The sequence below is a fragment of the Tiliqua scincoides genome, chromosome 12 (assembly GCF_035046505.1).
Source record: "Tiliqua scincoides isolate rTilSci1 chromosome 12, rTilSci1.hap2, whole genome shotgun sequence".
Lineage (NCBI taxonomy): Eukaryota > Metazoa > Chordata > Lepidosauria > Squamata > Scincidae > Tiliqua > Tiliqua scincoides.
Window position 1 is genome coordinate 1,721,118 of NC_089832.1, and position 27,293 is coordinate 1,748,410.

General features: G+C 44.5%; 1 protein-coding gene across 3 annotated transcripts; it reads right to left on the bottom strand.

Moving 5' to 3' along the window:
* Positions 1–3,397: 3,397 nt before the first annotated feature.
* On the bottom strand, positions 3,398–26,075 carry LRCH2 (leucine rich repeats and calponin homology domain containing 2). 3 transcript variants are annotated; one of them, XM_066639943.1, is made up of 21 exons: positions 25,960–26,075; positions 23,713–23,839; positions 22,853–22,958; positions 22,358–22,494; positions 21,177–21,310; positions 19,161–19,248; positions 18,403–18,514; positions 17,913–18,010; positions 17,733–17,794; positions 17,019–17,123; positions 16,403–16,480; positions 15,127–15,195; positions 13,858–13,906; positions 13,370–13,486; positions 10,947–10,991; positions 9,759–9,809; positions 7,715–7,772; positions 6,581–6,690; positions 6,261–6,398; positions 5,652–5,729; positions 3,398–5,218 (listed from the first exon to the last, which is right to left on the bottom strand). In XM_066639943.1, the coding sequence occupies exons 1-21, from the start codon at positions 25,980–25,982 to the stop codon at positions 5,099–5,101; spliced, it is 1,905 nt and encodes a 634-aa protein (XP_066496040.1). In that variant the 5' UTR covers positions 25,983–26,075; the 3' UTR covers positions 3,398–5,098. The 3 variants fall into 3 exon arrangements, with proteins under 3 accessions (XP_066496040.1, XP_066496039.1, XP_066496041.1); XM_066639942.1 differs by having other exon boundaries at positions 17,733–17,800; XM_066639944.1 differs by lacking the exon at positions 16,403–16,480 and having other exon boundaries at positions 17,733–17,800.
* Between the last annotated feature and the right edge of the window lie 1,218 nt (positions 26,076–27,293).

A 27,293-nucleotide genomic window follows, 5' to 3' on the forward strand; every position in this document is an offset into this window, starting at 1 on the left:
GAACACTCCAAACAATAAATAGGTCTACACAAAGGAGATTATTTCCATATACTTTGATTTAGTAAGACCTGATAACTGCATTTTAATGCACAAGGAACTGGGGGTGCAGGGGGTAAAACAGGGCATGTAATGCTCCTACCCCTATTTACATGACCAAGCACACATCCAGAAAACATTTTCTCTGGATCCTTTGTGCTAAGTGCTCATGGATGCACTCAGTGCATTAGCATGTTTTCTGGCTGACCAGTTGCTTCTCACCTGCCTTCACTGTCATCCGAATTACAGACCGGGGGGGGGGAGGGGAGAGAGAGAGGAGTCTGACCATTCCAGCGCCCTCCCTGTACGACAGTTCTCGAGGTCCCTTGAGGAAAGACATGGCAATTAACACGGCTTTACATTGGTCTGAACTTTTAGCACAGGGTGCCCTACTTGTCTCTGACACGACTTGGACCGATTCCAATGGATCAGCCCACAGAGGCAAAGGAGGAATTTTAGTTCCGGAGTTGCAAACACCTGTCAAAGCCAGCTGCCAATGCTGTCACCGAGACACAACATACACGTCTGCTGGGAGCTTCTGCCAGAGACAGCTCAGGCATCTCAGATGTGCACAGTCAGGCATGCTGAAGGCAAGACGGGGGCACCTGGGAGATCTGGGAAGGCCACCCTGAGGAGAGAGATACTTGCCATCAGGGAGGAACCGCCACCCACCCACCATCTAGCAATCTAAACCACATGCCACTCTGAGGCCAAGACAGCCTGGAACACTACAATGCACTGACTTCCACAAATGTGATTTATACGACTAGATTAAAGCGGTTTCTTTGAATTGTAACTTCCCTAGATGAACTTAGCTGTATCACGTGGTTTGGGTCGGAATTCCCCTCCCACATATCCCCAGCTTACCCAGGGAAAAGACTTCTGGGCCAGAGGATCAGGGAGGAAGCCTGTGGAACATGGGGCCACCTCCCCATACGCTGCCTGGGCACTCCTATGGGCGGCAAAGTGCAGCAGAGGAACACTGCGTGCGGAACCCCCCGCTTCTCCCTCTGCCTTGGAAGAGGGAGGGGGAGACAGGACGCAGGGCATTTGGCTGCTGGGCAACCACCCCTCCCCTGCCTCGGGGGAGGAGAGCACTCGCTCACCCAGCCAGCCGGGACCTGCCTTACCCGGCAGGGCACATTGGGAGCCCACAGCTGGACCTCCCGACCTCATCTGCAGAGCTACAGGACCCAGGTGGGCAGGGCCAGCCCACCCCCCAAAGGCAGAGACCAGAGCAGAGGCAGCAGCCTTCTGAGCCATCTCAGGAACAACCCTGGCAACTCCAGGTGGGAGGGCAACAGAGAGAGAAGGGAGGAGTTGCGGTAATCCCAGGGAAGGGCAGTCTCAGAAACACGCCCTTTTTCTACCATCCCTGTGAGGGAAGGGGCCAAAGGGGAGGGGTCTGCTCTACATAAACCTGGAGGCCAGGGATGACAAGGCAGTTGGGAGTCAGAAGGGCAGGCAGGAGGATCTGCTGACAGCAGCCCCTGCTCCTAACTGGCAAATGCTGCCAACCCAAAGAGGGGGAGCCGGGTGACACAACCCCCCCTTTCTTCTGGTGAACTAGTCTGAGGGGGGGTCCCCCTCAGAAAGGCCGGGTGGGCCCTCTCCTCCCCTCCACAGGGAGGCCTCACAGTTTGCTAAAATAAGAGGGAGGGAGGAAAGAAGCTTAGGGCACAATCCTAACCTGGAGTTAGGCTGGTGCAAGTAACTTGCGCCAGCCCAGGAGTGTCACGAAAGTGCCGTAAAGTATTTGAGCCACTCTGGAGAGGTGAGTTTGCGTCAACTGAGCTCAGACAACAAAGGGTTCTGGGGAGGAGGTGGGAGGGAGGCATTTCAGGGTGGGGAGCGGGAGGCAGGGCCAGGATCCAGCAGTTAGCCTGGGCCAACTCTGGGCTGCTCGGATTTGGGACTTCAGTAGCTCTCTCCGGGGTAAGGGGAAGAGATTCTTCTTGCCTTGGGCTGAGCCACTAAGCACCCAAACTTGCACTGGATACAGCGCAGGCCCATTGGCCTGCCTGTTCCAGCACAAATTAGGATTGTGTTGCCAGAAACCTAGAGTAGACCTACACAACAGAGACCAGGGCTTGTCTCTTGCAAAGCACAAAAGTGCACATCACACCCACACATGTGCACTGTCCCATGAGGCATGCCAATGCATTTTTGAAAACAAAGAATTCCAGAAGCCATTTGATCAGCAGCAGGCACAGGGGTTGTTCTAAGCAACACCATGTGTCTTGGGGATTACCGGCTGTGCACAACACCAGAAATGAGTTGAGAATCCTGGCCTTTATTTGCAATGAAGAGCAAAGAAAGGGACAAAGACCCATTTTTCACAGCAAGAGAAAGGGTGTGTGTCATTGAATATGCAAGGGGGTGAGGCTGCAACAGCTAGGAGTAACAGCACTTGGAGCTCCTACATCAAAAATCACATGTGTCATTGCACACCTTGCCTGTCTATGTTGGGCTTAGCTCATTTGGCACTTCCACTGCCCTCATCCACAGAAATCCCAGCCCTTGATACTAACATGCTGCAGCGTCTTGCATTTCAAACACAAAGCGGGGGGGGGGGGGGGGGGAATGATCTTCTGTAGCAGACAAATCAGTGCTACCAGCCAGACAAAATACTTAGCCTTTGTTTTTTCCCCTAACATTAAACTGAAATTTACAAGCTACCAGATTTAAAGAAAGATCGTAATTAAAAAGTTGTATTTGTGAAAAACAATATTAAGGGAAATAATATGAAAGTTTAGTGTTTAATCAAGACAAATCATGCTCTATTCAAAAATGTTTATGATACAATTTAGTGTGCTTTTCATTTGGCCAAAAAAGCCATCTATAGAATTTGCCCTCTTGGAAACTTTAAAAAGGCCCAGATGTTGAAGCTCTCCTTGCACCTGTATGGTGAACATCCAAATTACACATCTCCTGAAATTGGGGTGGCCACCTCACCAACTTAACTATGCACTACTGCTGCCAAAAGTAACATTACAGGAAGTCACAGATTATGAAGAAAACGATCTGGACGAAGAAGATGCAAATTAAGCTGGTGCAAACACTGCCCAGGCGAAGAGCAAGAAGATGGCTGCTCCGCATCATCTAAATAAGTACACATGATGCAAGGGGACCAACTGAAGCACGCAACAACCTGCATCCCTTCCACAATTCTGTGCAATGAAGAATAAACCCACTGTAGCAATTAGCTGTCCTTCAGACAGCACACACTGTCCAACGCTACCCATGCAGACGAGATGCTACTTGTCTCTCACCAGGCAACCTGCAATCAGTGGGAGAGGCAAGGCAGCACCTCCACGGGCCTGTAGCCCCGACTGTAGCTGCTGTTCTCTGCTCTGCAGAGTGGCTGGGATAGCAGAGCAGGAAAGGAGGCAGGCAGCTCTTCCTGGGGCAAATGATTCACTGCCCTGCTCTGTGCCCTGCTTTGCACAGCAACTCCTTTGCTAAAACAGCAGAGTGGCAGAACAGGGACGCGCATGCTATGGCAAGGAAACAGCAACCCCCCGTCGAGAAACTGAGTTGCAGCCCAGGATCACCGACCACACAGGGCAGAAGCCATAGCTCAAGACCCCGGACCTGCTCAATCACTTTGCAAACGTCGCAGAACTGAACCATTCCTAATCTCAGCTGCATTATTCTATGGCATTTTCTTGTATACCAAAAAAAAGGAAAGGGAAAGAAAAAACCAACACGAAGGCAGGAGCAAGATGTAAATTCCCCAACAGTCACAATATAAACCTGAGATTTTTTTGTTTGTTTTTTTTGGCAGTTTTACCCCAACATCCTTAATTCATAAGCTTCCATACAACTCAGTTAAAATCTTTCTATGTCATTGTTAGTCCCAAACAAGGAAAATAATTTAAAGTGACATCCATTGTCCAACAATACATTAAAAAGTGATTAAGTATCAAATTAAATATGATAAATAAAAACATATTTACACTTTTTCCCCTAAGAACCCAAACCTAATAAATTCAAAAACTGTGCAAACTGAAGAACATCCAACACTCAGATGTTAGTCCTTTAAAACTTCACATATTACCAACCTTACAAAAAAAAACCTAATATTTAAAAATACGCATTGCATCTATTGAGACAAAGGAATTGCAAAAATGTTTTAAGACTAGTAAAAGAGTTATCAATTACACAGGCACTTCACATGTAAACAATCTACAGTACAACTGAAAAGAAAAATTTTGGCACCAACCTAGAATACTGAAAAAACCCACACAACTTGTCCTTTATACTGTATACTATTCTGAGTCGTCTTCATAGCCATCCTCATACGCACCCAAGTAAATTATAATCGGCTGGTAGAACAGTCAGAAGTGCAAGAAATGAGCGACAAATCTTTTGAAGTCTGGTAAAAACTGGGCCCTTGACTGACCAGTCAGATTTTTGCCACCAAGCTGTAGTGATGTTTTTTGCAGATGTAGATACAAACTATCAGCTCTGAAACTTTGTTCAATGGAAAGCTGATGTTTCAGTGATGCTTTCTACCTTACACTGGACCTGCAACACACCCATTAAAACCATAATGTGCAAGGCATACAAATGCAAGTCTTCAAAAGTGTGTGCATTAAACTAAAGAGCCAGAAATTAGCCGGGTCTCCCAGCCACGTACACATCTCTAAAGCTGTGTGCTTCCTCTCATTAAAATGTGTGCCGCAAGTGTAAGAAGGTGTAACAGTGCAGGGTAACACAGGAGAGACTTTTTCTTAAGAAAAGAAAAAACACACATAATGGAGTGATAATGGTAGAACTCAGAATCTGCACTACCTGGAAGGAGACACCGATGATCTCAAAATCTCTTATGGCTCCAAGCTAAATAAGTAAGCAGTACAATTCATTCATATGCTGGGCAATTGTCAGTCTGACCTCAAGGTTCTATGTATATGGCCAAAACAAGGTTTCGTCTAAAGCATTTGGCCCACGACGACTCGATGGCTTGGAGTGTTCCTCTGGAGGAAGCTGAACTGGCTTGGATCATTCCACATTCACACACACCTCTTCATAGCAACATGTTGTATCTCCAAGAGTTCTACTACAGGCAGGAAAGCTGCGATGCCTTAGACGAGGGTATCTCAAGAAGGGCCTGAACAGTAAGTCCAACTTTCACAAGACCCCTTTCCTCCAGAATGTGATGGGGCAGGCAAAGTCTTTCCTGGGAAAGGAAAAGGTAACAGTTCCATTTCTGCTGAATAGATTTTGCAGATCCTTGCTTCCCAAATTAAGAAGCAGGCTCAATATTTCTCCCACCAGCTCCTGTGTTTCAATGCAAATCTTGAGAACAGGATTTTTTTTCCTTTTTTTTTCCTGTCATCTGAATAGCAGGGATCTGCTTCCTCCCCCAAAGCAACACACCACAAGCTGCCCTCACAATTAAGCTTCAATGGGCTTTCTCATTGGGCAATAAAAGCAGATTCCTTCACCCCACATGAAGAAGCTCCCCACCTTATCCTATTCAAATACAGAGAGGAACTAGATTTTTATTGCATTCCGTAAAAATCTAAAGATCTCGGCTACTACTGCAGAGTTTCTGTAAGATCTACAATGCTGATACCAATCACAGAAGAAGTGCTTGTTTCTGCAATTACCTGTGGGACACCCAGTTTTTTACACGCATCAAGAAAGTTTTCAACATTCCTTCGGCACTTTGCCATACTGAGTTTAGGCTGTAAGAGAGACACGCATTATCATTACATGCTTGACACAGAACCTGATAATTAATGTATACATTTATATAGCAGAGGCTGCACTACTGAGCCAGGAGTAACAAAACACCCCAATAATCAGGCACTGTCAAGATGTCTAGATGGTGCCAGACTTCTAGGAAGTACATACCTTAAATGCATAAATTTAAATTGCAGAATTGAAGCAGCTGAAGGAAACAAAAGCACAGTCCAGGGTCACACAACGCTGCTGGCAGACTGACCCCGTCCTGGCAGGACTCATGTGGTTCACCTGTTTCCACTGCTGCCTTGTACATTTTTTCACAGACGTTCTATCACTTCTGTGACTATTTTGATGTCAGCCTATTGGGACTACAACACTACTGGATGCCGGATTATCTGAATTTTACTGTGTAAATAAAAGTTGCACTTGTGTATGCAAGATGCCAATTCAATACACTGCAAAGGGGCCTGAAAATAATCCTTGACCAACATGTAGAATATTCTATCTGAAAAAATAACCCTCTTACTCACCACAGCTGGTGATGGGACATGAATACTGGCAACAGATCGAGGTCTTATATGATTGGCTAAATGGCACAGAACCACCCCATCCATCAGCGCTGCTCCAATGTCATCTGGCAAAATCACCTTCAACCGTGACTCGAGATTCTATTATAAAACAAAGGGATACAACCTGTTGCTTGTTTACTCTCGGGAGTTCTAAAGCAGACCAGGTTCTACATTTTCTGGGTTTTAACCATTAACTAAAAACCAACAGATCTGCAGCTAGACAGAACTACTACTCCACCGAGCCAAAAAAAACAATCCTGGATCTGACAGAAAAGCCTTACATTGCGCAGCTGCTTTATCTGCTCCCTCTCCTCTCGCATGTGCTCCATTTTCCTTCTCATGGTGAAACCAGGGTCGACCGTATTATAGTCTTGGCGAGATCGGCCAAAAGCTGCAAACAAGACAGAAATGTTTGAGGTGTGTGTGTGGCTGATAATTCTCTCTCTTTTTAACTGTGGAGAACAGTCCCTTGTAGCAGGCATCCCAGCAGGGTTATTTTCCACATCACATGATGAATGGCTAAGAGTTGGGGCTTCAGGTGGGATTTTGCCCACAGATACTCCACCTGAGGCCAAGTTTGTCCAAAGCAACAGAAATTGGGCATACTACTTTTAAGCTGACTTAACATACAAAGTCTAAAGTGTAAAGAAGAAGGACAGCTCCACTTGGGGGGGGGGAAGCAGAGGGAGGGTTCTGGCTACAACATACAATTTAAACATACAGCCCGCTTCATTCCCTGAGTCAGCTGTCTTCTCTCTTGAAGATCTCTGGGGGCACAAGGGCTTAGCAAGACCTCGGCCCAGGAGCCTTTATCCTGGAAACTGAACTTGGGATTCCTGCTACTGAAACATATGCTATACAACTCAGCATAAAGCACACTGAACACATGCTTGACGTCAGCTGTATTTAGCCATCCACACTGTTCTGTTACCCACTCCAGAGTCTTCTGCAGACATGCTTTAGAAGAGTCTCTAGAATAATGTCTTAGAGGCCGTGTAGGTCATCTGGCATCTTCAGCCCACTCATTTTTTACAGATGCCTCTGGAACATTTGGATGTCTGCCTTGGGCAGATCTGACAATGCTGCACAGCCTGCAATTAGTGTTGGTATCTTTTTCCAAACCATCACCTTCACACACAACTCAGCAGATGACCCAGCAATCACCAGTCCCCACACCTTCTCTCTGGACGACTGGATTCTCTTAAGGCAAACAGTGAAGGATTTCTTGAACATCTCAGCATACATTTCAACTGGAATATGCTTCCTGCACTTCTAAGAGGGTTAGGACAAGAAACCACTTCCCTTAATACAGCAGTCCTACCCCTCTGCCACCTACGGATTCTAACACAATACTCTTATAGGTTCTGCATCAGGTCAATGCCCTTACAGGTTCTGCATGTGAAGGAGTGCCTCACCTGATCTGGGCTTCAGTCCAAAGGGGCCATGAGAACTGCCATCTGCCCTTTCATAGTCCTGGGAAGGGGCAGGGAAGAGGACATGGGGGAAGAAAAGGAGTGATTAGAAACCCAAAGAGCACAAATGAACCAATAAGGCAAGGATATGGGGCAAGAGTGTGTTTCCTGCTTTAACAAGCTGCTATTGTTTTTAACTTGGGGAGATTATATGTGGGGGGCTGCTCAAGGAAAATGGCTCACTTTCCCCCACCCTTTCAGGTGTTGGCAACATGCACAGGAGCACACCACCAACAGGTTGGTCTATGTGAGCCGCAAGGAAGCGAATAGGAGAATTTCCAGGTGGTGTGTGCTCCACAAGCAAGAGACGGCAATGACTTAATGACATCTAATGCTCACGTCGGTAAAACAGAATTATGTTCCCAAAGTTGTACTCTTAGAGGAAATTGAAAGGGGTCCCTTAAACATTTTTCTTCCAAAACCCATTTGATAGAATCGTTCTTCAAAAGAAGGAAGTCACTTAAACAGGACCCTGACGTTATTTTGCTCCCTTCAGACTCTGAATTGTAGCCCAGGCACCCCATTCCAGACAACTCTTCGAGAGGACTCCTACTGTGCAGCCTTCTCCTATTTTTCTGACTTCTTTCTTTACTTCTCCTGCTAATTGAACATAAGAACAGCCCCACTGGATCAGGCCATAGGCCCATCTAGTCCTGCTTCCTGCATCTCACAGCGGCCCACCAAATGCCCCAGGGAGCACACCAGATAAGAGACCTGCAAGGCCTCCTGGGAATTGTAGTTAAGAACATAAGAACAGCCCCACTGGATCAGGCCATAGGCCCATCTAGTCCTGCTTCCTGCATCTCACAGCGGCCCACCAAATGCCCCAGGGAGCACACCAGATAACAAGAGACCTGCAAGGCCTCCTGGGAATTGTAGTTAAGAACATAAGAAAAGCCCCACTGGATCAGGCCATAGGCCCATCTAGTCCAGCTTCCTGTATCTCACAGCAGCCCACCAAATGCCCCAGGGAGCACACCAGATAACAAGAGACCTGCAAGGCCTCCTGGGAATTGTAGTTAAGAACATAAGAACAGCCCCACTGGATCAGGCCATAGGCCCATCTAGTCCAGCTTCCTGTATCTCACAGCGGCCCACCAAATGCCCCAGGGAGCACACCAGATAACAAGAGACCTGCATCCTGGTGCCCTCCCTTGCATCTGGCATTCTGACATAGCCTATTTCTAAAATCAGGAGGTTGTGCATACACATCATGGCTTGTACCCCGTAATGGATTTTTCCTCCAGAAACTTGTCCAATCCTCTTTTAAAGGCGTCCAGGCCAGTCGCCATCACCACATCCTGTGGCAAGGAGTTCCACAGACCAACCACACGCTGAATAAAGAAATATTTTCTTTTGTCTGTTCTAACTCTCCCTACACTCAATTTTAGTGGATGTCCCCTGGTTCTGGTGTTATGTGAGAGTGTAAAGAGCATCTCCCTATCCACTCTGTCCATCCCCTGCATAATTTTGTATGTCTCAATCATGTCCCCCCTCAGGCGTCTCTTTTCTAGGCTGAAGAGGCCCAAATGCCGTAGCCTTTCCTCATAAGGAAGGTGCCCCAGCCCTATAATCGCCTTAGTCACTCTCTTTTGCACCTTTTCCATTTCCACTATGTCTTTTTTGAGATGCAGCAAATTGGGTAAGAGGCACTTTTTCAAGTGGGTGCTCCTTTTTTTAGCAGGGGGAGAGTAAATGGCCCACCTCACCCCAGCAGTGTCTGTTCTAGTGGCTGTCTGCTGGTATTCATTTGCATCTTTTTAGATTGTGAGCCCTTTTGGGACAGGAGGCCATTTAGTTATTTGATTTTTCTCTGTAAACTGCTTTGTGAACTTTTAGTTCAAAAGCGGTATATAAATACTGTTAATGTTAATGTTTTAAAGAGTAGCATATTTCAGCAGAAGACCTCTGCAGCAAGCCAGCAGGCAAGGAAAAGTCAAGGCTCTGAAATATACACACACAGCCACGCACACACACAGACGTGTACCTCGGACGACACAGGAGACTGTGGGGACACATTAGTATTATCACTGTCTTGCTAAAAGGAAACCAAAAAGATGGAATTATAAAATGAAAGTTATGATTTTTTTAAAAATACTTGACATGAAATTATGAATATGTACACACAAATGTAGTCCTTTTCGTATACACAGAGAGCTATGACTGAACACATGTACACATACACTCGGAGAAACAGCAAGACACAGTAATGTTGCCATGAAGGACATTTCCAGCTGCAACATACCTGAACTCTGACCCTCCCACACACTCAGCTCTTGCCTACTGCACAAGGCACCACTTGGATACTGGCAGGCTTAAGTCAGTTTAATGCCAGAGGTGCAGTAGCTCAGCAGCGTAGAAGTCAGCCTAAAACTGCTCCACAGCTCATCGTGGCACCCCAGCTGAGTCTCGGTGTAACTGGTTAGACGATGGTCAACCTCCAAATCCAAGCTATTGCTGTCTTAAGAGTCAGGCCAATGTCAGTCTTCTAAGACCTACTTTCAAAAAATCAGATCCTATTTCAATCCTCATCTTCCTGAAATCCTACCAGACTTTAAGCTTAAAGACATCCAATGTCTGCTTCTACTTCAAGAAAACAAAGTAAACAAAAGAAGCTGAAATAACTAGGTGTAGCTTTGGAAAAGTTAGCATCAGGAAGGCCACAATTAACATACACCCATTCAGCTAGAGTAGCAATTGCTTTATACCCAAGAAAGAACTGCAACACTTTTGTGATTGCAGAGTACAACTGCTGTTTTAAAGCACAACATCAAGGTCATGCTTGCCGTGGAAAGATTTTGGGCAACGAGAGCAGCAGGCCAAACAAGAATCTCGAAAGGCTTCAGCAGGACTCTGCACTGACCTCTTTGACCGCACAGGACCATGACGCAAGCAACGGCCCAGATGCCAGCATGATGGAAACAAACATCTTAAGTAAGGGTGTTTGCTTCTGGTGATTAAGACAGGATTGCAGCCTGAAGTCTTACTGAACACAATGGGCTTACTTCTGAGTAAAACACTAGTCATATGGCCAATTCAACACACAGACAGCCTGAGACACCGCAGGGATGTTGCTTCTTCTCCCAGGTCAGTTATTACCAATACTGCATGTAAGCACACACACCCATAACGCAGGCACATGTCTCATTTTCTTACATACGGTGTCCTAACTCACCTCGTCGTTTTCATTTCCACTTGAACTCTTCCGAGAAGACTTGTACTGAAAAGCAAACAAGTTCTGTTTTGAACAGTTTCAAGGTGATGCATTTCATTTTTACTCAAGACATCCCTGAGGAACTGCAAGGCTGCCAGTAGCTATTTCACCACAGATGTGCCTCAAATGTGGACTCCGACTTTGCAGCCAAAGACAAGGCCCAAAAGAACTTTCCCCCGTCTGCTTTGGAACAGTTTTCACACTGACAGAAGTTAATGTGGATGCTTCCCATGTGGCCTTTTCACGGTGGTGATCAGCATCACTCTCGGGTGCTGCAGAACGCCAGTTAGGAGACCACGTTCATTCGCCTCAGTCACCACAGCCCAGGTGCCACTGAGATGGCAAGCCTGCACCTGGACTGGAGGTGGGGTCTCTCAAAACTGAACCTTTCTCGCAGGGGGTTTCGGCCTAGCCTTCTCATAGAGAGCAGCCCCGGTTATGGTCCAAATGCTTCTGACTTTTGTGTTTGCCCCAAGAGATGCAGCCTGAGCAAATACATGGCAGGCTGTGAACAGGAGTGCTCAAGGTGCCCTTGGCTTTTTGAGAAAGCCCCCCAAACAGCTTGAGAACGGCTCTGGGCAAGTAAACATGCAAGTGTAACACAAGCCCTAAGAAATTTAAATTCTAATGAACATTTGAGCTGCCTCTAGCCTTTAAATCACTTGGTAACTGTAAGGAATCTGTTCTTTTTGCATGGCACCTGCAAGTAAGATTTCTCATCAGCATGTTTGGCAACTAACACTCTCCTCAAGATAAAAACCTAATAAACATTTGCTGTAGAAAGAACAAATTTTCCACCATTTCAGTAAAATACCTTTTCACGAAATTGGACTGGCCACCAAGAAAATTCCACTAACAGATCTCACTCGATGTCAGTTAGTCAACTGATGCAAGAAAGGCCAGGGGGCTTCCAATTTCTCTTTCCTTCTCCACCACCCTCAACTGATGCCTGTTCCTTCTGACCATGGAAGAAAAAAAATGGACCGCTGCTGGATGACCAGTAGAAACAGCACAGGAGGCAGCACAATGGCCTGTTATTAGAATCAGGGTTTAGAATTTTGGTGCCCTTTTCTTTACTCCTTGCACATTTAACAAGTGAACATCTGACAATGCCCATTCTGTAATAAGGTCAGTCCAAGAACAGCACTTCAAGGGATGCCAGTTTCACAGGATCAGGAAGGGGACTGACAGTGCCACCGTGTGGTCATTCTTACTTTCAGATTTAAGTGGTGTTTTCATGGCTAAAAGCCAATAAATGAAGTCAATGAGAAATGCCAATATTCGAAGGATTCAGACAGACTTCAAGGTCAGCAGTAATCACCAATGCAGTTAGGAAAGATCAATGCACCATCAAGTTAAGAGAATTTCCACCACCTCATCCTTCATATAAACTTATCTTGAGCCTGGAGGAAAGTCAGATGTTTGGACAAAGAGGTTTACAGGACCTATACGGGTCAAGGCCAATGGAGGGATGAAAGATATGGTTGGCGAGTTAGGGTAAGCACATACTCCAACATACCTAAGCCTGTATAGAAAAGGCAACACTGCTCTTGGGCAGTAAGTTCCAGCAGATAATCACACTGTTGCAGTTTATACTCTGGTTGAACATTCAAACATTGGTCTGGCAGTAAGGGCAAGAACTTCACATACTGTGCAGAGACAGAGGTCTTTCTCAGGCCTAACCAGAGATGCTGTGAAGGATGAGCGCAAAGTAGCCCCAAAAGGAAAGTTAAGAAGGTTAACACAAAATACTAACATGGTACTAGTATTCTGAAATACTACTATTGGCTTCAGTGAAAGCTGTCTAAAGTGACCTATGGCAGTGTTTCTCAAACTGCGGGTCGGGACCCTCAAGGTGGATCACGAACCAACTTCAGGTGGGTCCCTATTCATTTCAATATTTTATTTTTAATATATTAGACTTGATGCTACCATGGTACGTGACTGCATTTGGGGAAATGTTACTGACCTGTACTTTTAACAAGCTACTAAGTATATTCTTTAGTCAACGGGACTTACTCCTGGGTAAGTGTGGGTAGGATTGCAGCCTAAGATACTTAAAAATTTTCCTGCTTGATGATATCACTTCAGGTCATGACATCACTTCCAGTGGGTCCTGACAGATTCTCATTCTAAAAGTGGGTCCTGGTGCTAAATGTGCAAGAACCACTGATCCACGGCATAACGCTTGTTCAGCTACTTAAAGTTTTTGATCAGCAGCAGCCTCAGTTGCTTTTAGGAATTCCACTTTGAGAGTTCCTTGCTTCTCGACATTTTAAAAGGTTGATCAGGCATATGCTTCAACAGAGCTTTTTCTGAACTGGAAGAGACAGGCCACTAACCAGATCAAACGCCAGACCCACCACCACAGAGTAGCCACGTACCTTGAAATATTCTCTCCTGATCTGCTTGCTTCGCCTTCTCTCCTCATTCTGCCAGATAATCGGCTGCATGTCTGGCCAGTGCTGCTCATCTGACTGGTCCTTCTGATTCTCCAGTGACTGCAGGGAGGAAAAAGATCACCTTATGATACCAAGACAACCAAACATTGGCTTTCTGGAAGAGGCAGGCAGTTCAGAGTTCACTGTGTGTGATCAGGCTCTTCAGGGTGCTCTGCAAAAACCAGCCCCCATGAAAATTAACTGGGGCTTTATCGGAAACAAAGTGCACTGGACATCCTGGAATTGCCACCCGACGACTGGCCTCCTGCACCCTATCTAGGATTCAACCGCTCCTGTTTTAACAGAGTAAACTTGCTTATCAGTACTTCCAAGAGCTTCTCACACTTTCAATCAACAAACTGGAGTATGCTTGGAACGTATAAGTCAGATTCATTTATTCTAGAAGGGTAACTATGCTTAATTTACATTACCTGCCAGCCGTATGTAGATGAAGGTGAGTTTGCTTCATCTGCTGAAAAGCTATATGAAAAACAAAAGACACCATATATTACATTGGGCAATTGTCCTCTTTTAAACTAGAACCAAGGCAGGCAACTTACAGTTCTATACAGGCACTCCAAAAGAAAAACATTTTAAGATGTACTTGCATCATGTGCCTTGCCTTGCAGACATCCACACTCCTGGAAATGTATCATTGGCAGTTCACAGGAGTGTCAACATTAATGAATAACCAGCTCCACTAAAGAGCTCTAAAAGCAAAACAACATTGTTTCCCAGCTTCTCAGAAACTTAAAAAACCTCACACTACACTACTTGCTTAAACGCATTACGTAGGTAGGAATTCAGCTGTTAAGATCAACAACAGAAGGCTGGCACTAGGCCATCACATGTTGCGTCCTGAAGGTGATCAACACCACTTGCAAAGACCCATTTCATGAAGCACAGGAAGGAGCCTTCCACTCCTTCCTTCAAAATCTGTACAACTTAACAGGGGGTCAAATCCATTTCATACAGTGGGCTGAACAGCATTCATGGCACCTGCTGAGGGCCGGAAGAGACATCATTAAGCAGGAAGTGAGGTCATGAAGCAGATGATGGCCAAAGATTAGCACTTTGTTCTCACATAATAACTCATTAGCTGCAAACGACAGAAATTAAGCAAATCTTGATCATATTTTCAAGATATGGGAGAGCCTAATTATCACACAGGCCACCCTTTCAGCAGCGCCACTTTTGCCAAGGCATCACTTCACAGCTCAACAGCTACGAGGTGCCTGCAAAGTAACACCTCAGCAGAAGCGGCGCTGCTGAAAGGGCAGCCTGCATGACAACTGGGCTCTCCCAGCACCTTGGTAGCATCTCCCTCACTTACTCCTTTTACTGTCCCTTCCCCATAGTGTTCCTTACCTTCTAAGGCCTCCTTCTGTCTCTCCTTCTCAGAGCCATGGCAGAAGTGGCAGCACTGGGAGAGCCCAATGATCAGTGGGGGGGGACGGATAGAGAGCTTCCGAGGGTCCTATCTGGACCATAGGTCTTAAGTTTGATACCCCTGGGCAATTACATTCTGAACCAGCAGCCACCACCAAGCTATGGTAAAGGATTTTAGAACCACCTGCTACCTGAAGGTACAAAACTTTCAAGAAAAAACATTCTCCTAGAACAGTCTCTCCCAGCCCCACTCACCCAAGTCTGACACACCAGTTTCACCCTGAATTGTTTTAATGCAGAAAAATCGCTACCTTTTTTCCGATTCCACAGTCTGTTTGGGTCTGTTTCTTGTGTTTACTGAGGTGGAGTGATTGAGAAGCCTAAAATCAAAACACAAGCACTTGAAACACTTGAAACAAGTACTTTATATTTGTGAAACAGCTCACATTACATTGTTTTCCAATCTTGTTCTTCCAAAATGCAAGCAGGGAGTCTGGAGTCTTATGTACTTAGGTCCTCTTTGCTCTACAGAACACATCCAGACCATTCCCTATTATTTTAAGAGTCGTACCTAGGCTTTCCATTTCATAATGAAGCACTCAAGACAGCTAACATATAGAACAAAATCCCCATCATATTTTCCTCAAACTCTTTGAAACTCGTCACTCTCAGATAAAGAGGCCAAAGAAACAAGAAATGGAAGTCAGTGAAACATTAATACTGGCCAGATGCCTAGCAAGAAAGATTGTAGGCAAAAAAAAGAAGATACCATGACTAGAAAGGAAAGGGAGAATGAGGGAGACAGAGGTAGAATAGGGCAGATGATAGAAAGAACAGCTGAAAAGAGGCAAGGAGTTCACCACCATTAAGGCACTGATTTGAATTGCTTTCTTGCCCTATTGCAGAACCAGGCACAACCTCTTGCCATGAAAAGACTGTGCTTGTGACTAAGCAGTTGAAAGATGCAGGACACGCAGCCCCATCTCTCTGCATCAGGTATAGGTGTGCAGAGAATGCCCAAATCAGCTTGGCACACCTTAGCACCAGTATCCACGCTGCTGGTGTTTCCATTTTAAACTGGTATGCACTCCTATAATAAAAAAAAAAGCCCACCTTCTTTGTGGGCAAAAAAACAGAAGCTGCCTTCCAGAGGTTTGTTTTGATGTCAGCACCTGTATACAAGGGTACGCATTTTAATTTTAAATAACCTAAATGCTCTTGTTCTCCTAAGTGAGATCTCCTCACTCTTTACTGTTTAAAAAGCAAAAGATTTCTAGGATCGGAATTCAGAAGAGCTTGGAATCTTGTTTGGAAGGAATTACAGAGGGGTATACAATTACAGAGGGGTATAATTTTTGCCTGTGTTGTAGGTCAGGTCTGGTTGTTCTTGTGGCTAGAGAGGTGCCAGCAACCCTGTGGGCACCTGAGTGCTCCCTCTTCTCTCACCAGTGTCTTGTCTCACATGCAGCTCCCACAGTTCAGAAAAGGGTTTTAACGCCACTCTCTCAAATGCATCTTCACCAAACCAGCAAGAATGCTGCAGGGAGCACCACTCTGTGAAACTCAAGAGCCAGAAACACCAAATACCTTGAGGCGCGTCCCGCAGCTCTTGTCCTCTGGAAGAGCTTTTCACTGAATGAAGTTCTATAGCTTAATGGCCTCCGTCTGAGTTCGCATTTCATGTACATCAAAACCCAAAGATGGAAGAAGGAAGCGGTAAAGTTTGACAGGAGAGGACAGGGAAGTCATTAGTACAGTAGGCAGGAAAGAGTAAGAGGACAGCTTTCACAGTGCGAAAAAGACAAAATGCTTAATGGCTAGAGTTTGGGTTGTACATTTTGAGAATTCTGAGTGATCACATCACAAACATCTATGAATTCCAGCACAGCATGCTTCCAAATTCTTAGTTCAATTCCAAAAATCAGGATACAATGTGTTTTAAAACAAAAACCAAAGGCAACTAATGTTCACTCTAATTGCTAAACTAATTCCATTCTCTAGTTTGCCCTTACACATTTTTAAAGCGTACAAATTACCCACAACTTTAAATGTGGAGAAGCAAGAAAATCTGTGTATGTTTGCCGACAACCAAATCCTAAAGGCTTGATGGATGTCTTGATTATGCTTGAAGGCCCATTCATAACTTCATGACCCCGGCAACGCACACAGATTCACCCACTGCTGGGATCCGGAGGCTCAATACCTGTTCTTCTGCTCTTGCTGCAACAGCTGGGCAGCTATTTTCCTTAGGTCAGTCACTTCCTTTAATTCATCATCTTCCTCTGCCAACAGTGGCTCTTTCTGAATCCTAACAAGGCAAAAAAGGAAATCTCTGCTGGAGCTACATGCATGTCAGCATAAAAATGGAAAATTACACAAGGACCATAAAAAATCCTCACCCTGTTCACAAAAGTCTTCCTGGAAACCCTAAAGGGAGGGCCTAGGGTAGCCAGGGACCAGGGAGTTGAACTAAACCTGAACCCAACTCAAAACGTAGTCCGGAGAGGGATTCCTCCCCTAGACCACTGACCCAGGATGTAACCTGAACCTACAGTCTGTTTGCCGTGAAATGGAACCAGAAACAAAAAAGGCCAGCATTTCCATGATCAGCCACCCAGTTTTCAAATGTATGATTCATGTTTTGTTTCCCTGGGGTTTTTTCAATCCTGTTTTGTGCATACTATTTTGTTTGCAAAACCCCTTCTAAACGTTTAAAAATAGGCAGCTTTAAACCTATGTTACAAAGAAGAGTTTGGCATTGTTCTGCATGAAGTGTATCAAACTGGTTCAAAGCACCTGAAGCAGCTTCCTGACCGTTTCTTTAAGAGGCAGCATATGAACCACAGACTTTAAAATATTGCAGACAAGAACTGAACCCAAACACGTAGCAGGTTCAACTCCCTGCAGAGGGGCTCACCTTTTCTCATCTCCCCAGTTCTCATTTCGCTCTGTTTTCTGAGACTTCTCAGTCTGTTTCGCCTGTTCCTTATGTGTAAACAATATGCAAAAAAAGAAAGGAGTACACAGGTCACATTAAATAACTTTACAATAGGAAAGACCCATTGCTAATACTGCTGAGGTAAAATTAGAATGTAACCTTAATATAAGAGATGGATGGTCCAGTTTGTACATCTCCTTGGTCACAAGAGCCCACATCCTCTGAGCTGGGGTCAAGGTAATCACACACTTCTGGGTCTAAGCAATCAGAAATGAAAATAGCAGGAATTTTCAGGAAGAAAGAAAGGAAGACAGAAAGCAGCAGACTTTTCCATTAAATGTATTTAATGTGCTCAGCCCTACTGCTCAGGGCAACTAACATTTCACACATCTCAGCCAGCTCCTTCCATCACAATCAAACCTGTGGTTATGACAATACAGAATTAATCCTAAGGGTGCCAGAAAGAATCAACATTAGCTTGAGTTGTATTCCTCCGCTCATTGCTTTTGTGTGTATGATGGGCCTTCACAATTTTACTCCAGCAACACCAAGTGTGTGTTCAACACATTAACCCAAGTGGTTCATAGAAGAACTCTGGGTACCCCGAAGCATTCCTCTACATTCCAAAGAGACAAAAAATAGGATTTACCTTTATGCAGTTCAGGTTTATTTCCTAGTAACTGATTGTCATTTCTGAGCGTCTGCTCCCTTGTTGATTCAGATACCTGAGAGTGAAGGCTGATTGTGTCATCATCAGATGGCTGAAAAAACACATAACCAGCATATTCCATTTGCTTTTCACCTAAACCTTGCATCACAAATGAACCTTTCCAAGCATCACTAACAGAACACTGTGTGGTACACTTCTGGGTGACAGGGCCTCACCGACAAACTCAGCATTTTCCATGCACTGAAACATGTGACAAGTCACTCTATAGGTTCATCCAACAGATAACATCTATGTTTTTTTAATTAAATATGCTAATAGCAAAAACATAGTTAGAAATGCTACAACATGCTTTAGCTACGCTCTTTCCGTTCAAAAAAGTACCACTTCAGACTGAATACTTCCCTCACATTCAGGGTCTTGACTTGTAAATGATGGATTTACTGAAGATATGGTTTATTTTGAGTTGAAGTTTTAAGGGGAACGCTTCAGAATATTTCCATTAAGAATATAAGGTATAGCAAAGTATGGACATTTTTCACTATTGAACTTTAAAGCTCTTCACAGCAATTGTTAAAATAAATGTTATGTAGTCAAGCAGAAAGGGTCGTGTGGCTAAGCTGAGATTTCTCACACATCCTAGGCAGCCAGGACAGAAGAGGAATTTGTCCTAGAGGGGAGAAAAGCCACCTGCTCCTTCTACCTCTTTCTCTTGAGCACTTTAAAAGGGGCAGACTTACTTCTGTTGTGGATAATCTTTTGTCCCCATTATCACTGCCAATGCCGGAATCTGGGCCATGGTTTTTATTTGGATAAAAGTCTTCCATACTGCAACGAAGAACATTGCAATAAATACTGTGGGACAGTTTAAGCAACAAGCACATTTTCATCTACCAAAATGCTACTGGTAGAGATTTCTGGCTTCCAGAGATTCTTAACATTACAAAAGGGTGGCCTGCTAACAGGGTACTAGATAGCAAAGGAAGTGGGAGAGACTGGTCCCTCGCTATATTTCTCCAGAGAATTCCAGACCTGCATCACATAGCTTAAGTGGCCATAGCTCCACTTTGTAAGGAAGACACCAGAGCACAGAATGCCCCCCCTGGCATGGCCATGCTCGGTGTCACAAACAAAGCCACAGGCACACTGCCAACCTTGGAGCTATTTAATACTCCTGTACCTACTCATGAGACTGGAAAAACTAACAGCCAAGTGCTCACTAACCTCCACTCAGGAAGGCAGCTTTGTATGCATATAAATATGCACACGTTTTTCCCCTAAAGCAGGGGTGTCCAAAGTTTTTGGCAGTAGAGCCACATCGTCTCTCTGACACTGTGTTGGGGGCCGGGGGGAAAAAAGAATTAATTTGCATTTAAAATTTGAATAAATTTACATAAGTTTACATAAATGAATATATTAAAGATGAACTTATATGAATGAATGAAGGTCTTGCAATAGCTCAAGACCTATAAAAGGCCTTGCACAAAGCAAGGCTGGCCTTTCCTTTGCTGCTGCTACTGTATCACAGACATGAAACAACCAGCAGTGGAGGGAGCCCTCATCCCACAGCTCACAGGAGAGGTCAAACAGTCGTCCTCACACTGAGAGCAGTTGAATCAGGCCAGTGTGGGCTCCAACGGAGGGCCAGAGGCTCACTGGAGACTGGGGGCTCCCTGAGGGCTGCATTGAGAGGCCTCGAGGGCCACAAGCGGCCCCAGGGCGGGGGGTTTGGGCACCCCTGCCCTAAAGGGTACGATTCACAAGACAGACATATCTAAGAGACAAGGAGTTTTTAGCAGAATATGTGCCATCTGCACACCAGAAACAAAATTCAGAATCCCCAAAACCAGGCAAAAATTTCAATTCTTAATTTACTCTGAAGTACAAATGACCTTGTGAGAAATTTCCTAAAGTCCTGCATGCTAACACCAAAGATCTAGGAAGTAGGTATTTGCTTTGAAGCTATATTCTAGAAGCACTACCCTGTATTTGCAAGCAATATGGGGCTTTCCTCCCCCCCCCCCCGCCCCAAGCCTGCAAAGGCATTCACCTCCTCCATGACGATGTGACAATTTTTGGGGCACTAGGTTGCAGACCTCTCACGTTCAAAGAGAAGCAAAGAACTTCAGAATTATGGGCTTGTAGATAACTGACAAAGGGAAAGTAATCCAAAATTGTTTCAAAGTATATCAAAAATTCCTTGTTCATGTCTATGAAACATAATCTATAGATGGGAAAAGACTTGTCCAACCAATGGTTATCACTGAGCTACGATACAAACCCAGACATCTATCCACCACTCACTCTGCAGGTAAGGCATTAAGGTCCAAGAGCTCTTTGCTGCTTCAGAATATTCTCTCTCCATTCTTTCCTATCCATTAATCTCCACTCCCTAAAAGCGACATCATGATATAGAAAGTAAACTGGTCTAGATCAGAGATACTGCAGTACGTGAAATGCACCATACTTCTGAAGGGGTATAGGGTGCAGAAAAGACTGGACGCTCATTGAAATGCACTGTCATTCACCACGTGAAACATTTTGTTGAATACATGATTGCTACAATGCTTTAGACTGCTTATGGAACAAACTCACTGCATTTGTAAGCCCTACTGTGATGAAAGATGTCTGCACAAGAAAAGTCCTTGAAAGGACAGCATCCTACACTTAAAATAGTCTTGATCGAGAAGTATCATCATAGCAGAAGACCACTCCAAAGGCTCATGTCACAAGTTCTCAAAAAGGAAGCAGTTTACCTGTCTGTGAGTGGTTGGGAGGGGATTCTTTTTCCCAGGGATGGCAAATCCAAGGAATCTGGCTTTTTATCTATCCTGAGGCATGCCTGAATGCTGAGGAATTTAAATATGTGTACTTTGCCCTTTAAACATATCTGTTGAGAAGCAGATGGGAAAAACATTCATTTAACCAGACAGAATATCTACTGACACTTTTCAGAGCAGTTTTCATTTTCTTTTCAGAACAATTTTCATTTCTCCTCTCCCCCAGTCCTCCCACTGAAGCAACCTCCCATTGCAGTGGTGATCTTTCTTCATACAGGGCTCTCTCTGCAGGACAAAGAGCTCGGCAAGCTGAAAGGGACCCACTATATTCATCAACTGCATTACCAGGTACAACCGCCCGCCTTTCCTGAAGATACCAATTCTTGCTGACTAAAGCATGCAATGAAAACATTAAACAGCACCAAGGACTGGTCCACCCTACACCTTAGTGACCTGGAAAAGTAAGATTCATCTGAGAGACCGGGCCATTGAACATGTGCAAGCTACAAAAACGCACACCACCTCTAGAGCACACCAAAGCCAACACTAAGAAGCTGCCTCGTACAAAGGGTGCTTGCATAAACGTTCTGGGCCAAGAAAAGCCCATTTCCTTCTTCCAGGGGTCTTCCCCAGGTGGCAGTAGCAACGCTGTCACTGCATTTTGAGGTTCAACACAAACTGCACAGTCAACAGCAGCCAGACTGAGAGGGGATTCTTTGGCCAACACCCCCCCCATCTTCAACAAGTCCACTTTGTCCCCAAGCCACCCACCTGCTCTCCCTTGCCACTGCACTTCCTCTTTGACCTTGCCTCGCTGCTTCTTTCTCTCTTCTCAAAACCAACTGATGCGACTGCTGCCATGCCACCCCCCACCCCTCCTCTCCTTCCAGCTGCCATGGAAGGAAAGACAGGGCAGATCGACAGTAGCAGCATGTGCTGATAAGCTGAAGTGAGAAAGACATGGGAACCGTGGCCACTCAATCAGCCACTCTTCCCATGGGCTCTGAAAGTAGGCCCAATTTTAGATTAAAGTTTGAGGGAGTTCTTGGCAAACTGAGGTCTGCTGCCTTAACTACACAGGTACCAAGCTCTATTCACATCTCCCATAGACTCTCTCTGCTTTGAAGCCAGAAAAAACTGAACGGCTTTACACTCACCTGTGCTGGTGGTATCTGCATTGGATTATTGTCCAAAATTATTACTTGCAAATGGCGTAGTTTCCTATAACAGACGGGTATCTCTGTGATTTTATTACAAGAGAAATCCAGCTTGACCAAGGGAAGATCTGCTAATTCTGTAGAAAAATCAGATACATCACAGAAGATTCACATTGTTTAAAACAAGGGTTGGTAACTTATGGCCCACAGGCTGGGTCAGGCTCACCACCCAAGGTCATTCGGCCCACATGGAGTTTGGCTTGGGGGACTCCGTGAGCCTGGGCAGGGGGCTCTGCCATTCCCTGTCTGGTACATGCAGTAAACTGGGCAGGAGGCTTCAACTCCCAAGCCGAGCTCTGCACAGTCGCTTCTGGGAGCTTGGCAATGGCATCATCACAGAACATCTGGCCTGCCCCTTTGTCAAAAAAGTTGCTGACCCTGGTTTAAATGAACCATCAAGAAGGCTAGGAATCATCAAGGAAAAGAATAGCTTACCATCAGGCAGCAAATGGAGATTATTTCTTCTTAAATTTAATTCTCTAAGTGACTGCAGTTTTCCTACTTGCTGGGGAAGGACCTGGATCTCATTGCAGCTAATATCCTATATTAAAAGACAAGGAATGAGCATGCCAAAAAGCTTAACTGAAGTCTTTAACCCATTTCTGCCTGACCCACAGCTATACACATTTGAACCGCTTTGTGAACTTTCTGTTGAAAAGCATTATATGAATACTGTTAATCATCATCATCATCATCATCATCATCATCATCATCCCTGCTGCATATATGCAACGTTGGGCAGAAATGGCTTAAGCAGCAGGGCTGGAAAAAGACTGCTCAAGCCAGCAGAAAAGGCGATAACAGGACTGCCTTTTAATTTGAAACAATGGGTTCGTTACAGCACCCCAAAGCTTTACAACGGAAGGACAAAAGAGGAGAGAATCTGTGGCAAGTCAAACGTTTTCTAATATAGCGTATTTCACTCTAAAATACTCAACTATAAGAGAGACTCAGGCATGTGTGTGACAGAACCAGTCACTATTCCAACTATTGAAGAATCCAACCAAAACGACAGTCACCGTCTCCTGCTTTGGTCTCAAGCTACACAAAAATTATAGTACAGCAATACTATTTCAAAAATGGAATAAAGCCCTTAACCTTCACTGCCATTGAGAAAAGTCATGGTGACAATATTCAACACAGGGATGAAGGATGTATTCAATACCTGAAGCAGCTCAATTTTGTGCTTTGTCTATGAATTTCACTTGGGCTGGCTATTGGGATCAAGCACACAGGCAGTTAGGGAACAAGCTACGCAGGTTGGGTGGACAGGCCAACCATGCAGCAACACTCACCAATTCCATGAGGTCTCTCAGCTTTCCAATTTCTTCAGGAATGGACACAAGCTTATTATTGCTGACAACCAACACTTTAAGTGGCAGATCAAACAGATATTTTGGCAATGTTGATAAGAGATTTCGACTAAAGAGATGAAAAAAATGTGATTAATTATGAAAATTATGTGGAAGCTGTTGCACATGCTGAAACAATTATTCACAAACCACTTAAAATCAGTTTTGCCTAATCTAAAACCTTAGTGGAATTTTAGAATTTTATTGAAGAGCAACTGACAGAACACAGCTATAATGCGGCAAAACATCTTCATGGCAAACAGCCAAATCCACCACACACAGACTGAAGCAAAACCCTAACCCAGAATCAAGCTGCAGTCCATGACTTTGTGCCACCTTCTGTAACGAATAGGGGGAGTGTAGATGGATCCAAGACAGGAGCTTCACACATCCCAATGTAGTACACAATGATCAAGCCTAGCAAATTTACTGGTACGAAGATATAAGCTCCACTTTCTACCAACATTGCAACTGTGGAAGAGGAACTAAGCTTAACAGCAAGTTCTTCTTCTCTAGAAATTGAGGTCATTACAAGTAAGGCAAGTAGCAGCATCAAGTGTATCAGTAAAAAAATCAAAAGGGTGAAGCTGGCTCCTGGGTGAGAGTAAAGCTACCCAAAAACTGATATGTGGCGTTGTATCATAAAGAATTGCATTCTTTGTACACTCTCATGTTCTCACTCTGTTAGATGATAAAATGTTGGCTTTCCAGGAAACCAAATGGAATCTGCTGACATACCAAAAATCTGGTACTTAACATGATTAGCATAAAGTGGCATCATATTTTAGATGCAGGATCTCATTTCCATAAGGGAGTTTTTAAGAGGAGTGAAATTCTACAGGTACACGTGCAGGTGCACACATGCACCTCAACTTACACTCAACAGTGTACAAGACCAGAGCCCTGAATGAACCTGGCAAGGGTCCACTGCATTGCCACTTTTAATGATTCTGCAAGACATAGCTTAAATGAAGATGTGAGGGCTGAGCAGGCCATCATTCCAAATCTACTGCCACGCTAACACTCAAAACAGGTTTTGTCCAAGAAAGGAGATTCCACAAGCTGCCCGGGTAGACTGGTCCATTATGGGACTGCTGCGAGAATCAGGAAGCTTTTTCTACTGTCTCAACTTAAGATCTTCAACCTCTTGAGAATAAGATGACCAATTTTCCTGTCCTCTTCCAGGGTTCTGAATTTGGAGGCTGTTACCATCTGTCTCCTTTTCCCCAGCCTTTCTCCTATCTTGTAATCTTGCCCATTTATAGTTCTCTGCAGACTTTTCCAGGTTTAAGGGTACATAATCTCCATTTGTGGAAGGGGGTCCCACACTTCCACACCTGGAACAAGAGGACAGTTCTTCCACTACAATATCTGCTCTCCCAAGATTCAACTTGTTTAATAAAAAAATGGTCACAAACCAACCATACAAAATGAACAGAACTATCTCTCTCAGAAGAACAAATAGGGTTAAACACCAAAAGCGCTGCTAAGAAGCCAATTAGAGTACCAGTCAGTCGTCACCACTTTACAAAATCTAGTTATGAAGAAGTGCCATTATTAAAACCCACTATGGCTTAGCGGCCACTTCCACAGTGCCTTAGGAACAATTCACATGGGATGCTTTTCCTCCAGAGATCTTCTAGAGGGATTTTGGGGAGGGGAGGGAGCCGTATGTACCCTTTGTGGAACAGCATCATGTGCCTACTTTGCCATCGGTATGCATACAACAAAAGTCACACTCATACAACCACACAGGAAGTGTCATGTACATATCCTACTTCAAGGCAAAAAATGGGTGTATAGGGTAGGTTCTACACACGTTCCTTTCTTTTGGAAAGGACCACCATTTTTCCAGCATTCCTGTATAACCAGTTCAGCCACTTTACACAGACATGCAAGACCAGCAAAGCTCTCTCAGCATTAGTTTAATCTCCTGAAGCTGAAACTAAGATATTTCAAATTTTTACCTTTGGACCTACCTCAAACTGTAACCTGAAAAAGGAATATAAGGAACAAAAAATTAGACTTCCTTGCAGTTTTACATGTTGATAGCCTCTGTGAATTACACACTACAGACTGGTCTTCTAGTCAACCTTTTCCCCACAGACAAATGGGAAGAACTGAAGTTACAATGAGCTGGAAGGCTTTGATGCTACACCACTGAGCATATGTGAAGAAGAGATTACCCACCTGATATTAAGATATGTTAGCATCTGCAGATTTTTAATTGTCTCAGGGATGGATTTGATGCAGTTGTGATACAAGTTTAACGTCTCCAATGGTGCAAACTGCCATACGTCAGGAGGAATTTCAGTAAATCTGTTCTTCGAAAGGTCTAAAAAAAGGGGGGGAGAAAGACATTTCTAAGGATCTTTCTTCTATTTCACACTGAAGCAGTATACAACATGTGTGCTCGAAAGGCAAAAGTGCAACTTTTTAGCAATGTGATGCTGCAGAGTAAACTAATGCTACAAGAAAAAACTAGCAGGACAGCGTGGATGAGATTCCTCCACCACCCTTTTAAAACTCTAAAAGAGGGAAGTGCTCCTCCTCACAGACTAGGGCAAGGGAGTCTTCTGGGACAGGACAACCATGACTCTGTCCCCTGTTCTTGGTAAAGAAATATGAACCGCTGTTGTCCCATCTTCCTCATTAGCTCTGCCATTTTCAACATTAACAGTCTATCTTTGTTCTAGCAGGAGCTGATCTCTCCTAACTCAGAAAAGTTAGGAAGACCTCTCCCTCCTCAAAACACACCACTTCAGTCATTTCAATGATCAAACACTAGATTTTAGAGGAACACATCGACTTTAGCTCAGTTCTTTTAATCTTTCTGCGATCACATGAACAGATTTACCCAAAAGAAACCCACAAAAGCTGATTAATACTTCCCAAAGATACAGTGTTTCCTTCCCTGTCTGCAGGCTATCACTATTACTTCATTCAAAAGAGGAAGAGGGATGGAAGACCAGCACACTGCCATCTCATAAAATCAACCTTAATTGCTCGTGCTCTGAGTTTTTGATTATAATGCAGCAGCAGGCAAGAGCAGGAAAGGAGGATACAGCAAAAATTAGATTTCTCTCTTCTCTGCTTACTTGCTTGAAATGCCTTTTCAGCACTTAATGTGACCTCCCTAAGGTTCTGCACCTGAAAATGTGGCTTCAAAGTCATAATCCATTCCATTCTGGGTCATGCCTAGTAGTAATAAACCAAAATTACTTCAACTCCCTGTAGGTCCACCCTGTCAGTGTTGGCCGAAGGACAAATGTTGATGCCAACAATATCTTACAGGAACAACAAACAGCTTCAGGGGGTCTTAACACCCCTCCAGGATTCTTTGTGTGCCCAGGAGTGCCAATACCAATTTATGAACATACGAAGAACACACCAGCAGAAAACAGAGCTTCCATTTACTGCCACCTCTCCACCTTTCCTCAATAAAAGACATCTTGAAAGACAGAAAGATCCCCAGCAGCCACATCCAACACAGGCCTTTAGTGCAAACTTCAGATTAACCACTG